Source organism: Taurulus bubalis (assembly GCF_910589615.1).
Source record: "Taurulus bubalis genome assembly, chromosome: 2".
Taxonomy (NCBI): domain Eukaryota; kingdom Metazoa; phylum Chordata; class Actinopteri; order Perciformes; family Cottidae; genus Taurulus; species Taurulus bubalis.
In genome coordinates this window covers 31,957,651-31,973,121 of record NC_136590.1, presented here as the reverse complement: position 1 = coordinate 31,973,121, position 15,471 = coordinate 31,957,651, and the positions used below count along the sequence as shown (strand labels likewise).

The following is a 15,471-nucleotide window of genomic DNA, read 5'->3' as shown; positions in this document are numbered from 1 at the left end:
GCAACATGTATCAAGGTTGAGTCCTTACCGCTGCGGCCCAGGTTCACTTCCAGCCTGGGCCTTTCTTGTTTCTGTTCAAGCTATCACTATCAAATAAAAAGCATAGACGTGCTGAAAAAACACACAATATACATAAATAAATGACAACTTGGGTCTCTACAAAACAGGAAAATGCGATTTTATGAAGCTTAGTTAGAGAAACCAACAGAGGCAACCTCAACACCCCCTGAACTCCTTTGATTCCCCTCCGCTGAGCAGTAATAAGGTGTCAAAGTAAGCAATCTGTCAGGGTGCAAGGACTTGGCAGATGCTGGGAAAAAATCTTTTCAGCTGGCTTTGCACGCAGGGAGCAGTCTTTGCATTTACTAGCAACAGTCCATGGCTGGCAAGGTCAGCTTCACACTTTTAAAACTGGAAATTCAATTTAAATGGGACAGTTTGAAAAACATCCAGGGGATGATATTTGTACCAAGCATGTCTGGTAACTGATAAGTTCAAAAGGACTTTCAAACCGGGCGTAAATTTGTTACGAAGTATGTCTCAGCTTCTATTTTTTATTTAGGTTCGGGGGGGTGTTAGTGTCCATATTATAACACCTTAGTTATATGGTTATTTAAATGTGCATTGATACTTAGTTCTTTGTGGCCACGGTCAATGCACATTCAAATAACCATCTGAACCATTACAAGGACAGCAACAGGCAATGTGGTATAGAAAATAATGAGGGGAATAATGAAGAGATGTTTTTTTTATTATTTTTTTTAGAAGAGGAGTAATCTAAATCTACATCTGTGATTTGATGAAGCGTTCTTTTTTTAGGTAGTTACAACTAAGTAACTGTGCTTTGACAACAGGTGGGATTTTAATTATTACACCACACGCAGACATTTGACAGATCTCCCCTCTGGTCCTTATCTTGGCACATCTGTCCTGTGGCTACATGCTAAAAAGACTGATTTCCCTCTGGAAAAGACACAGTTGCTGGCAGCTGCCGAGAAATCAATTGGCTCTGCTGAAAGACACATGTATAACACCAGAAAAACATCTCTTGGTCTACTGACTCATGATCTATTGTGTCTCATATATATTTTTCTTCTTCTATATTATCTTAATGTTTGGACTCCATTGATTAATGGATGCCATCAGAATCATACAAAGCCGTGCCAAGTTAGAATAATTGCACAATCAAGAAAAAAACTTTAATTGAAAAACTGACGATCAGAGGTTTATTTATAATAATTTATTTTTCATTTCATTAAATCAAGATTGAAGCAGCAGTACTTTATCACAATACCTTTTTGTGCTTGTTTGAAAATGCTTGTATCACAGTCTACATTCAGTTGGTCTAGTTTACAGAGTTTTATAAATATCTAAACTTAAGAAAAATATTTTCTTTTTTGGATGTTGTGAGTTCCAATGTGAGTCACCATCCGCACTTCCAAACACTGGAACCTATTGCTCATTAATGTTTCTCAGGCATTTTGTGGACAATGGTAGGAAGTGAGCTAAATGTTTGTTATCTTGTGTTTGCAGACAGAGTGGACTAGTTTCCACTGCTCCAGTTCGCTGCCCACTTCACATTGTCCTGATTTTCTGGAGATCTAAGGATTTTGTGTTGTTGTTTTTGTGTTTTTGACAATGCTTTCATAATCCTAAATATAATGCTTCTTCGGGTCAATATTCACAGAGTACTATATGAAATAGCACAATTGGAATGACCACAAGTGCTATTAAGGATTATTTGTGCCTTGTTGTACAGATAATTATGTTTGCTCTCAAATACTTAAAAAATGATTTAGCGTGTGGATGCAGGATTCTGTTGTTATGCACAATTACCTTATTGATAAATCTGAAAGAAGCTCAAATATAAACAAAACATATCTCTTTATGTTTATCATTCCAACATTTCCCTCCATATTTTGGAAATGCACATTTTTTCCTGATTTCTGGACTGGAAACCAGAAAAGAAAAGCACACATCTAGAATAGAATTGCTTTAAATCATATGAATAACATATTTGATTCTGTATCTCCTTTTTTTATCCATCACAGCATTGTGATTTAAAGTGTGAGTTCAAGTGTATTGACATTTATGCTTATAGGCCCAAACTCTACTTCCAGTACTTACTATGTGCAGCTGAAGATAGTCCCCGAGCCCATGGGTGCTCTCCACTCGCACCAAGATGGCGTCTTTCTGCTGAGAGCTGAAGCCCACGGCTAACCGGTCAGCTCGGGTGCTCGGTCGCTCATTGGGGGCCCATGTGAATGTGATGAGAGCGCCACCTTTTCCAAAGATGTACGTGGTACCAGCTGGAGAAAAAAAAAGAGAAACAAAGATTTATTTGTTGTGTATTAATTGTTGTCAAAGTATCATCCCCAGTATGAGATGCTGTTTAGATTCCTCCTCTCATCACAGTCAGTCTAACCCCCACTGCAAAGACAATCACTCCTTTTTCAAAATAACGCAGTAGGCTGAGAGAGAAACCAGGAAGGAAGGGCGGAAAATGTATTTAGGAGCTTTGCTTTACTCCTAAATCACAGTTAAGTATTCTAATTTACAAAGTATGATGAAGCTTTGCATTCACAGATGTAAACACATGACAACACTTTTATCATGATTCATTATTGCTCTCACTACAAATACTGAGGCTGGGTCCGACACTGTGGAAATCCAGAAATACTTTTGCCCTGCAATGATTTTACTGAATTTAGCAAGGTTGGCACATATAGATTATATCTACAGTTTTGCATTTGTGGGGTGTTCTATTTTTTTTGACAGGATTTCACATTATCCATCATAAGAAGCACCAATACTTTATTGTCAGGTCCTTGAGCACATAATGTATTATAAATATGTACTTTAATGTATCATTTACTGCAATTATTGTAATTGTAATCATTCACCTGGTCTCTTTAACAGTTTTACTTTGTGTCTTTATCAAACATGATGCATTAAGGACACACCACTTGTTTACATGTCTTGAATCTGTTTATTTGTTGTAGTTGTTGATACATACAGATGCATCATGCAACATATATGTGGAATGCATAATATTGTGATCTTGCATTGTCCAATTCAATTTAATCTAACATCTGAAAAGTAATAATTATTGATTTATGTGACAGTTTAAAAACAGCATTGATTTAAACCTGATCAAAATGTATCCACCTGATTATACAGCATTTAAGCAAAGCTATAGTGTCTCCCTTTATCATGAAAGTTATTCATCTGCACCTAATGATTTGATTCATCAATATATACAGTATGTAGGTATTTAAATCTGGCCCGCATTTGATCAAGTCCAGTTGCTTTAGAGCACTGAGATCTTTAAATATCTTTACGGCCGTATCCTGTGAAACCATAGAAAAGTCAAATGAGTGCAAAGTTCTAAATTATATTGAAACATTGATTTTCCATCATACATCCCTCGATTGCCTGGTAGCCTTTCTAATGGTTGTTTGGCGACAGTAGTGAAAAAAAATTCCATTTATCTGCAACCTTCATTCGATCAGAGAAAAGCTCACTATTATTGCTGACACAGATATTATTTACTTTAGTCTTGAGCTTTTTGCCATCAACAATTTGTGTCAGAGATGGCCAAGTTGGACTTTTGTGTTCAGTTATTTTATCACAGAAAAATGTATTTTTACTCTCTCTGCACCTATGCTTTATAGACAACATTACACAGTATTGGAGTCCTGTCTGATACATTTATGCGCTCAATAAAATCATCTCGACTGTAGATCTTGGCTGACCTAAATTGTATTGTATTGTGGAGCTTAAATGAGATCTTTTGCTTTTTTTCCTTCTTGTTCAATACATCAATGAGTGATCGTCAAGTCCAGGGACAATTTACAACCGCACTCTGGGAAATCATAGAGTGATCAGACATCAAGATGAGATCGATAACATTTGGACTTGAGTGGGCTCTTAGATATGTTGTTGCCAGCATGACACAAACTTTTAAAGATCAGATTCAGATCAGGTTTGTCTCCTTGAGACGAATGAATGATGAATGTTAATCCTCCTGCTGTAATTGCAGAGATGCCTGAGAAAATCCATCCATGCTAAATCCATTCGCTGATCAGCTTGTAAATCAGACACCTATTCACGATGTGAGGTGTCAACTCAGATTGCCCATTAAACATGAACTAGCATAATTATTTGATTTGTGTGAGAGCAGAAAAATCAAAGCTAAAATCCGTTTTATACAGTGGATGACAGGTTGGCTTCCTCAGTGTCAATGTTATTTTTGAGCAGTTCGGACTGCAGGTGTTAAAGGCTGCAAATGGAGAGACAAACTGCCGCACTCAGAGGAAAACATTACGCCCTAATGGATGCGTAGTCATTATGTTCCAGAAGAAACAATAAGTACCTTTAATAGTACACTTCAAATACATGCTATTATGGGGCTGTTTTAAGACCTGTAACCTAAACATTGTTTTAAAACTTTCTTTCTTTTTAACACCTGAATCTCTTAAGTGAAGCACAGAAAAACACTTGAGACAGAATTGTTACCTCAATTTCAAGCGTGTGAGCACTCCGTATAATGGGCCCTCACCACAAAGGCTTCTTAATGAGGGATCTAACTGCTGACTGGTTGCCTTCTTAACATTGAACACTTACTGCAAAGACTTGACTGACTTTTACTTTAATTAAAAGGGCAGCATTTGTTTCAAACACAATTATTTCTTACTCACTTAATCTTAATTCATGTCTGGGATTTGAAGTCAAATGTGAGTCGGTGGCATTAGTTACATCAAGGAGTCTCAATAAGTGGCTTTATTAGTTTCCTACTTTTAGTGAATGTTATCTGCATCTGGCCTCTTAGTCTGCCCTCATTTTGGCTCAATTCAATAATGTTCTTTCTGTTTGAGAGAGTACAGACAACTTAGCTTTTTATACAGATCTGTGAACAATATAATAAAACTGCCCTGCATTAAATATTATTTGAGCTGATAACGTATGTTGTAGCTGCAAAATAGTGCTGTACCACATACTCTCAACAACAACAAAAATATGACTTTCACACAGACTATAATTGTGCATTCAAGTATACCATACACATCCCTTCAAGATGTCTAGCTTTGTTTGTTCTTGTGAGAGCAAACAAAAAGGCAGTAATGATGTGGTCAATCACATTTTTCTGAGACCCAATTTCACATCAGATCTCATTTTAAATTTCACTGCAATATAGCCTTGAACATCAATTTAAAAAGGAATACTCAGGAGACTCAAATATTGTGAACCTTTTGTACCCAATTTCAGTTGCCTCAAACCCAGTGTTGATAGATCATTACACACATCACATTTGGCAATGCGCTGAGTAGAAATGGAACTATTAGAAAAACGGGATAATTGACAAGCAGCTTACAAAGAACAGCACACATGAATTTATAGCATGTGAAATGGTGTTCAAAGTATTCAACCAATTTACACGTGAACAAATTAGACAAAATGTTCAGATATGTCACATGTGAAATGTAAGACATCTCATATGAAAACGATCCATTTGATATGATTCTACATGTGATACCGCGTTAACATCACAAGAGATGAATAGTGGAGATGGGAACGATTCCCATATCAACAACTTGCAAACGTCATCAATAAATCGGTTTAATTACATTGATGGTCTTTGGCTAATATCAGGGGCTGATTTGCAGGGACTTCGGTGTTGTAAGTATCTGTCAGACACTCTACAACTTTACAAGGCGGACATTACAGTAACGCTGATGTAACATGGCACAAATTCAAATATAGGCGACATGTGTTTTTTTTTTTACATAAACCAAGAATTATGTGCATTCTTTATTGGAACAGTCGATAACTCAGAAAATGATTGATTCCAATATAAAGAAAAAGGTTTTCCCTTGCCAAGGAAACACACTGTGACAAACAGCTAATGAACATGGCAACTGTAGTGTTTTGTGCAGTGCTGTGGGAACATGAGCAAAGACAAAGTCAGAGGGTGAATAGGAGGAAACGCGCACCCTTGTAATCGGCATCATGCATTATGGAATACTAATGCACCTGCAGGACGCGTCTGTCTATAGACAGCAGTAACTCCTGCATTAGTCATGACGTTAAAGCATTTCATTACTTTCTGCCTCCCTCTTCTGACTCCTGCTATCTCGTATTTCTTCTCTCTGTGGCAGACCTGCATCAAATAAAGCAGGCAGTAAATCAGCCTTGTTAAGATTGTACTATAAACATCACACTTCTCTCCCTTGAAGCCGCTCCACTCTCTTTCTGCAGACTATCTCACGGGAGCGCTCTGCTCGTCTCTCATGGCCAAACAATGCCTCTGTGCTCGCATAATAGGTCTCCTTTGGAGTTTCTCAACTGCATGTGTGCTGGAAATCACATCATCATTAGTTGGAAATCCTGATAATTAATTATACTGTACACATTGTTATTCTCATTGTGCTTCCCATATCATTCATGCATATGTTGCTGGTGCAATACATTGCATAAGTCAATAGAATCATATGTCATATAATACATCTGCTTTTTACAGCATTGTGATGATGTAAATGCAGCTCAGAGATTACTATAAAGCGCCCATGATTGGCTGACGTGTCGTAAAAGAGCTCTACACAACAAACAGTATAGATTCTTTGTTTGTGCCAAGATGCATACTACCCACTCAAACATCCTGTCCTTTCTATTTGTGCTCTTAGCCAGCTGAATACGAAAGAGACGAGGCAACATGCTAATAGGACTTGCAAAATACAATGAGACGCTGGTAATAATTTAGATGTGAAAAGCCTGAACACGCCCCTTGAGCTTCTTGTCCTAGAGAATTGGACAATGCCTGAGGCATCAGTGGAAAGGGAGTATTAATTAACAATTAACAACGAATCAATCATTTACAATGGTTAAAGACGATTTGATATGTGGGATTTTCTCTGTTGTTTTAGTTGGGAGTCCCCCCGGAATTCTTTTTTTTTATAAACAAGCTCTATTTCTATGCATTTGAATGCACTTTGCCACATTTTTACATTCAAGATTTTTGCTCCTACATTTATTTAATTTTTTTTTTACTTCACAGATTCAGATTATTAAAACAAAAATATCATCAACAAAACAACTGATGCATTCTTTCAAATGTAAATACCCAGCAGTATATAAAGCATCTTACATTAAGATGTATAATACTCTTCATTTGAATTACTTTTACTTTTGGTGAAGTATATGTTGATGCTAATACTTGTGTACCTTTACTGAATTATTTTACTTGTATCACAGTATTTTACACTGTAGTATTACTACTTTCACTTAAGGAACAGTGTGTAGCATTATGGTTGTATATGGGCAAGATTTTTCAGTCAAAAACATTTCTGCAACATGGCCTTCGTAGGGCAAAATGATAAATGTGTTGTATGTGTATGTGTGCTGTGGAGGCATTAGACAAAGACAGTTCAACAAAGGCACATTACTGAAAAAAACAAAATGATTTATTAAGAACATGAACTCACATAAAACTCTAAATTCTGAGCAGTTTTGCAGAAATGGAGCATTATGGAGAGATATTACGTTTGAATTTGCCGTCTGACTTATGGCAGCTGAGGCACACTTCTTCCATGGTCTATTAAATACAGCTCAGTTAAATGATGAAAATGAATGGTGCAGTCTAACGCCAGAGAGGACAAGTTAAAATATGACGTTTAAGTTAAAAGGTGTCATCACATTCTTAGAACAGCAAACACAGAGTTTAGGACTCAAATCAATAAAACAAATTGTATCAATTAAAAGCCACCCTGAAAAACATGTGAATCCTAAATAAGCACAGATGCAGACGTCTACTGCATTATGCCTGACTGGCTCTGCTCCGATCAGCAAGACGTATTCAGACTGTCAGTTCTCAAATTGAACGTCTGCAGCTCAGAGCGCAAACGACCCTCTTCTTCAATAATAATGTTAAGGTTTTCTCCCACTCAACCTTCAGATGATTTGAGTCATGGTGAAATTGAACTCAAATGCAATACTGAAATACTGCTTTTGCAAAAGTGACAAAGACGTTTACCCTAAATGCACCCACATAGCTTTTATGGCGAGAAAACTCACTGCAGCTTTTCAGATTTATGTCTAATTGTTTTATCCAATTACTACTGGAATATTTATAAGGTTGAGTCCGTTGTCTTTGCAAAAATGTGTTGGTCTTTTCTTATATTCCCATCTGTAACTTAGCACAACTTATGGGATTCAGTATTTACTATTTGTAATCGAAAAATATATGCATGTCTTGTAATCTAAGTGTGTGCATTTTAGTGCATGTTACCACATGTTACTGTACGTGAGTTGCTGTGACCCGGTGGCTAGTTAAGCTGGTGTTCTGCACTGCGCCCGTATGACAGTTAAAGCTGTAACGTCCCGGCCCTCAGCGTCGTCGCGAGAGAGATGGAGCGACGTAAGTCTGACGCCAGCTGGCGACACCACAGTTCTGCACTTTGCGGCTCACATTACCACAGTTTCACGAGCGTGTCGGAGAACTGAGCACTACAGTGGCCTTCAGGAAACGTAAAAATTTTAATCATCTGAGCTACTGTAGAAACATGTTGGTGCATCATGACAGACTTGTGAAAAGGGACCCTCTCGCTGTGTAAGTATAAACTGCTCATTCTGAGCAAACAAAACCCAACTTCTTAGTTTCAGGGGATTATGCATGAAAATAGTTATGAATCTTTAATTCCATATCTGCAAATAGACCTTACGAAATGCCAAACACTGTACATTTAAAGATATTTTTAAGATTTCCATAAAATCAAACCCCATTTTTGATAATATTCATGGTTGTACTTTATATTGAATGATTATAATTGAGCATAATCAGCATCATTTCATCTTATTGATATCAGCCTAAACATTTACTACTCCCTTATTGCTAAAGTAGAGCTGTATTAAATGGGAACTCGAAAGATCTTGTACTTCAAAGTCTGTTTACAGGGAAGTACTACCACACATGTAAAATATGTTTTATAATGACCTTTGTGGCTCCTGAGGGAGCTGTGCTAAATTTGATAAATAATGTCAGTTAGGGCTGAAGACAACAAATTTGAAATGGAAAAAAAAGGGGGTTTGTCGACCTATAAGTGAGAGTACATGTGTAGCCTGCATATTTCTAACGGTTCATGGCTATTAGCTGCTACTAGAACAACACACCGGGTTAACCCCTGACCAAATTGTTGATGACCGAGTTGCATTGTGAGTAATGCAGGCACCAGGTTTTGAAAATTAAGATGAATGCGCGGAATCAGAAAGACGGCATTGATTTTGATATTTGAAAAAACAAACAAAGAAAACCATCATGTTTCTCTGTTATAGGAGTGCACTACTAAGATGGTGAATTATTTTTAAACGACTGCTTATGCAAATTGAACATTTCATACAACTGTTGTTTTAAATGAAAGCCTTCCACCAGCAAGACACAGGGTGGCTTTTATTGTGAAGCAACCAATTATCTGCAATTATCAATCAAAAATGCATCTAGAAAACAAAACAATGTGAGTATGTTGACTGAAACACCCGTTGTTCTTCAATATTTCTGAAAAAGTATCTGTTTAAAGAGTGTTTGCTGTCAATAAACTTAGACTGAAATATTCATGAAATTAACTTTAATATTTATGAGAACAAGGAACTAAATACTAAATAACGAATCAGATTTTTGTAGATCCTGAAATATACATGTGATATTGTGCAGTGCTAGACAACTCTACATTGTTTATATTCTGGAAACAAAGGAATAAGGATGATGCTGTTTTTGCATCCTGACAAAAGCAAATTATAACAAGAGATAATTTTCTTGAAAACCTGCATACCCTCAAATCCAAGCGACCATACTGCACAATCCCAAGACCTAAATTATGTCTTCACAATTGCTATGTGGTTTCCTAAAAATAGTTTTGCAGCAGGTATATTCATTGTTGATGGAGCACTTCTGCTGTACTGTTTACGAGCCATTTATACATTCTACTCTTGGCTCTCTCCTGTACTCAGACGGAAACAGTTTCAGCATGTAATGGGATCCCACAAAACTTGATGAAATATAGAAGGTTACAATCTTAGCAAAAGGTTCTCTGTTGTAGCCCCACTTCATGAAAGTATCTGGTGAAATTAATCCAATTTTACATAAAAAACAACAACAATAACAACTTACTACCTAGTACTTTCATAGATTTTTATAAAATGGGGAGCAATTAGATTACTGTCTTCTCTCACAATAACAGAGCCAGTATCTAGATATCAAGATTTCAGACATGGAAACAGGTGCAATAAAATATAATGGAACAGTAGGGTAATGTACTCTATAATGTACGTACTGGAAAAAAAAAAAAACATGACTTGAAAACATGATTATTTAAATAGACCACCATCAATGTCCTGCCTGTGCTAGTTTCCTTGTATCCTTCACGCAATAAACCTCAAGTCTGTACTTTCTTTTCATTTGAAAATGACTTTCAAGTTTTCATGTCTTTTGAAATGTTCCATACGGGCAGATTTACAAGACAATGTAGGTCTCTTACCCCCCCTCTCTCTCTCTGCACCAATACTGACAACTGTGTGCTAGTTAAGGTGTTCATGTTGATACCATAACCTTCAGGATTTCAATCGTGCTAAGCACTTCTTTTTGGTTCGCTACGACCTTGTTAAGTTTTTGTTTTTAATATAACAGGGGGGCATTTTTCTGCTTCCTTTTGATAAGTATGATACTTCTGTAGTTTTACTGAAGTAGCATTTCTTATTGAACTAATTGTGGTAATGGTACTTTTACTTGAGTAAAGGATCAGCTCTTGCATTTCTCTTGTGTCTCGGTTTATCTTTGATCTATTACAGTAAATGCTTTCTTCTCTTCAGTTCACATTCTCCTGTTTGTTCTGCTTTGCTGCAGATCTAGAGCAGAGCAGTGGTGACCTTGCTTTCTGATTTCTGCTCTTACACATGCATGCCGTTCATTGCCTTGTCAACCTTTTTCACCCTCAACGTGTTGGCAAAAACTCAAAATGCAATCAACACATATGTACTTGGTTACAGAACAGCAATGGAGGTGAGGATAATATATCAGCTCTAAAATTCACAAGCAGCATCTGAACATACACACAAGCAGTGGAAGATAAGTTATGTTCAGGTGATTTGTATTGCTTCTGTGTGTATGCATGATTGTACTTGTATAAGTGTATATGTGTTCATGAAAGCTGCCTCACTATCTTAATGTAATATTTGATCGACAGGGAATTGTGAGGCCTCTCTGATAGACCTTTTGATGACCCTGTCCCTTTTGATTTCCCTATCTGCAGCTTAAAAAAATACTGGAGTGAGACACTGGGCAAGCATTTCACACTTAAAGCAATGATTCAAGGATGATCTAAGGATAACATGCTTTCTGTTAAATTAATATTTAATTGAAAAAAATATCATCACTGGAAGAAGCCCACTGATTAATTTCCTTTCCCCCACTTGAGACATCTCTATGGAAGTATTAGCTGCGATTTTGCCTTGCGTCAGCCAGACGGTTGTAACAACAACATGGGGGCCCTGGAGAATGAAGTGCAGCAGATTTTCACTGAGTGTGTTGAACATGCGGGTGTGATGAGGGGTCAGCTACAGAGCAATCTTTCCTGCATTCCAATTGAGAGCATACAAGGTCTTTGGCACTGAGGGTCATAATATTGCCTAGCAATGCAGCGGTTAAGGGGTTAGGTAAAAAAAAAGAAGCTTTAAAACAACATTGCATTTAATAAGCAAGCCCATATCTAGAGGATGGTTACACAAAACTCTGAATTATCTTGGCACTGCAGGGTCAGGAAATGATCTGAGGACGACAGTAAGCATGTTAGTTAGGTAACTTGTCTCAAGTTGGGATTTGGCTTCCCCTGATATGAGAAATACTTCAGTGTTAACATTCTTAATAAAGCCATTTTAATATCTGGTTCACTCTTGTAGGGTATTTTGTTTGGCAGACAGAAACATACTTTTTTATTCATAACAACCCAGATACAATGCCCAAACTGTGTAGACAACAATTGACTGAAAACATGCTGCTACGGTTCTTTCATCAAAATGTCAAAATAGGGCAAATCATGTTAAGCTACAATCGACGTCTCAGGAAGCTGGAATGCTAACTGGGATCTTTTTCATCTGAATACAGATGCTTTTCAGAAATCTTATGAAGTCATTATTATTTTTGACATAAAGTAAAGGTGTTCTATGTCGTTAGGTAGAAGTAAAAAACTAAAAGCAAAAGTATACGTCGCTATATTCTCATGCACCAATGGCCACTGAGCCAAGTGTATTGTACTTGGAGGGGTTATGTTGGAAATTTTGAAGGTGCATCAGTAATTATTGAAGATATGCATTTGCATTGCAATTGAATTAAATATAGGGCTACCACAATTATTTAAAATATTGATTAGCCTGCTGATTACTATCTGAATTGCTTAATCTATTAAATACCCATCTAAATTCCCCAGAATTCAGTATGATGTCGTCAAATAGCTTGTCTGGTCTTAATAATAGTCCAAAACCCAAAGAGATTATTTTCAGGCTGATATAAAACAGAGACAATTAGCAATGGAGAAGCCTTAAGCGGTTGGCATTTTGGCTACTTCCACAATTAATAAACAATCAAAATGGTTGCTGATAAATTTCCTGGCAATTGATTTATCAATTAATGGACTAAATATTGAAGCTTGAACGACTTGACATTCTTTTACATCTTATATACTGTACCTCTGATGACTGATCCTGCGATTTTACTTTGTACGTCTTTCTGTTCTATGACCTGGATGACTCTTCATGGACTCACTCAGATAATGTTGTGTCTGTCTATGTAAAAGGGTGCCATATCCTGTTACCAGTATAGTGTAATAATATATGCAATAACCTGTGTTTAGGATGAAGAGTGTGAGGCATTGCAGCAGGGTAGGTGGCCTATAAATAACCATAGCCCAGGGGCCTCCAGAAGTCTTTGGCTAGCTTTGAAACACACACACACACACACACACACACACACACACACACACACACACACACACACACACACACACACACACACACACACACACACACACACACACACACACACACACACACAGCAAGTATCCACAAATTATAGTTTATTTGACATCATTTTGGTAATTGTGAATTAAGGAATTCAAAGTTTGATTTATTGTCTCAATGGTTAATCGTTCTGTGATAATGGTTACATAGCATGATGCCAATCAATGTTAACTAGTCCCATTGCATTATGCCACTGTGGACATGACTTGCGAAATGTAAGTACTGTCTGTATCATTTATGTTGCAGTAAATTGAATTTCCTGCTCTGAAGCACCTACTTCAGAACAACCTACAGTACAACATCTACAATAGAGGTAATTGAAAATGTATCAGTGTGTTCTTTGAAGTTTTTTTTATAGGCCTGTTTGATCACAGGCTGTGCCGTGCCTGTAAAGGCTTGGTCCAGAATGATATGGCTATAATATATCCAATGTAATTCATCAAATGTAACACATTTTTAGCCCTTTTGCAACTGACAAAACTGCTGCGGTGAAAAAGACACATAAAAGTGAGTCTTTGGAAAGAAATTTCAAAGTGCAAATATCAAGGAGCAATAACTTTGGTGTCAGCTCTTTGAAGGAGCCAATTCAAGAAGCGTGGCCCATCTGATGTAGATTATTGAGGATAGGTAAATATGTTATAATGATATATTTTTATAATTATATAATTTATCAGTTGTAATTGCACAAAGTAAAACAGTTTATCAAGGCAGATTTTATATGAAGCTGGAAAAATAGCTGCTATAAATTCTGTGATCATTGTTCCATAAGTTAAGTCCCCAAGGGAAACCAAAGAGATTGTCTCTATTTCATTGCTCACTCTAAATATGTACATAGTATCACTTAACGCTTGTTGTGACGCCCCACTAATTATAGTGTACTGTAGCAATCACCTTTGACACAAAACCCTCTCAATTAAAGGGAGTGCATTAAGCCTTGTGAAAAGAAAAACAAGATAATTAATAACGCTATCAATGTGCATTTGCAAAATAACAAATACACAGCTCTACAGATGATGCAGCCTCTTCAAAAGCAACCCGGGAACAGAGCAACCACTACTGATACGGATGGCTAGATAAAGGGGTTTAACGATGCACAGGGGCTGCAGCAAATCCAGAGTTAGTGGGATCCATTATCCCACTTTATGTCACAAGAGATCCACCAACGGTGGCACAGATATATCGGAACAGCTAAACCCTTTTTACCTCTGAAATGCCACATATATGTCAGATAGCAAAAGCATGCTGAAATCTAACTCAGCAAACAGCAAGTTGAGAATATTGGAGGGAAATGTCTTACCATGGCCCCCTCTGGTAAGAAAAGGCATCCTGTTGATGGCAATAGGGACGGTGCCATGCTTATTGTGAAAATGGTGGACATGGTGCGTTGTGCTGAGACTAGAAGACACACGTGCTGTTCCAGTCTGGATGGGGAGTAGAGTAAGCAGGGCAAACCAGAAGGCTAGTCTTGAACAATAACTTAGGCCCATACCTAGGCTACTGCAAGACCAGCTGCTCCACTGTCCGAGCACAGGGGTGGCTACAAAGAGTCTACCCATGTATATCAGATCCTCATGGGCCCAGGACAGACAACTTAGCCAAGCTTTGGTCTCTGGCAGTTCAATGTGAAGACCACAGGGCATCTCAGTGACAATCTGGGCCCATTTCTTACATAATCCCTTAGTTTGGTCAATGAAGAAAAAATATCCTTTGAATTTGTGAGAAAAATAACCACAAAAAAAACAGAAAACAGTCAAAATCCAGTTAATGTTCTTGCGGAAGAAATGGAATAGCAAGCAATTTATGTATTTTTGGTTAACATTTTGCTATGACGAGATGTCTACTGCACAGAAAAGCCTTTGGAAACCATCCAAAAGCACATTCTTCAAAAAGTGAGCCGAGTGTATCCAAAATGCAAAAAATGATACACATCCAAATAAAGAATGGAGATGAATCCACCTGTGATTTTCAAAAAGGCATATTATTCAACCATGATATTTAGGCATGAAAAGTGGCAGGACAGAGCTTCATGTGACAAGAATTCTGATAAGAGTCTCCATCGCCCACAGGTAGAGCTATAGGGCAGCTGAGCCTGCCCACTAAGAAGAGTGCCCCTCCACCGCAGAAGAAGACATCACACGCGTCCGTGAGAAACTGGATCATTTCATTAAGCAAAAAGGACAAGGAGATAAAAAGATGCGCAAGTGAAGATGCAGCGATGAAGGGTGATGCAGGAACCAGCGCTTTTGTTCCCCTTTAGCCAGGAAAAGGCAAGAGAACAGAGATAGGGAGGGGGAGAGACGGAGAGCGAGAGAGAGAGAGAAAGAGAGAGAGAGCGAGAAGGAGGGGTAGAGAGGGAGCAGTATCTGCAGCAGCGCGGTAAAAGAGAAATTCCAGAAAATAAATAAATAATTT

At 37.6% G+C, this 15,471-nt stretch overlaps 1 protein-coding gene across 1 annotated transcript in view; it reads right to left on the bottom strand.

Moving 5' to 3' along the window:
- The window catches only part of nrxn2a (neurexin 2a), a gene marked incomplete at both ends in the record, with an annotated part of 86,605 nt that overhangs the window by 13,867 nt on the left and 57,267 nt on the right, over positions 1 to 15,471 (bottom strand). Inside the window, one exon of the mRNA XM_079214159.1 lies at positions 2,128 to 2,309. Within this exon, the coding sequence (XP_079070285.1) occupies positions 2,128 to 2,309 (182 nt within the window). The remainder of the gene's footprint in view (positions 1 to 2,127; positions 2,310 to 15,471) is intronic.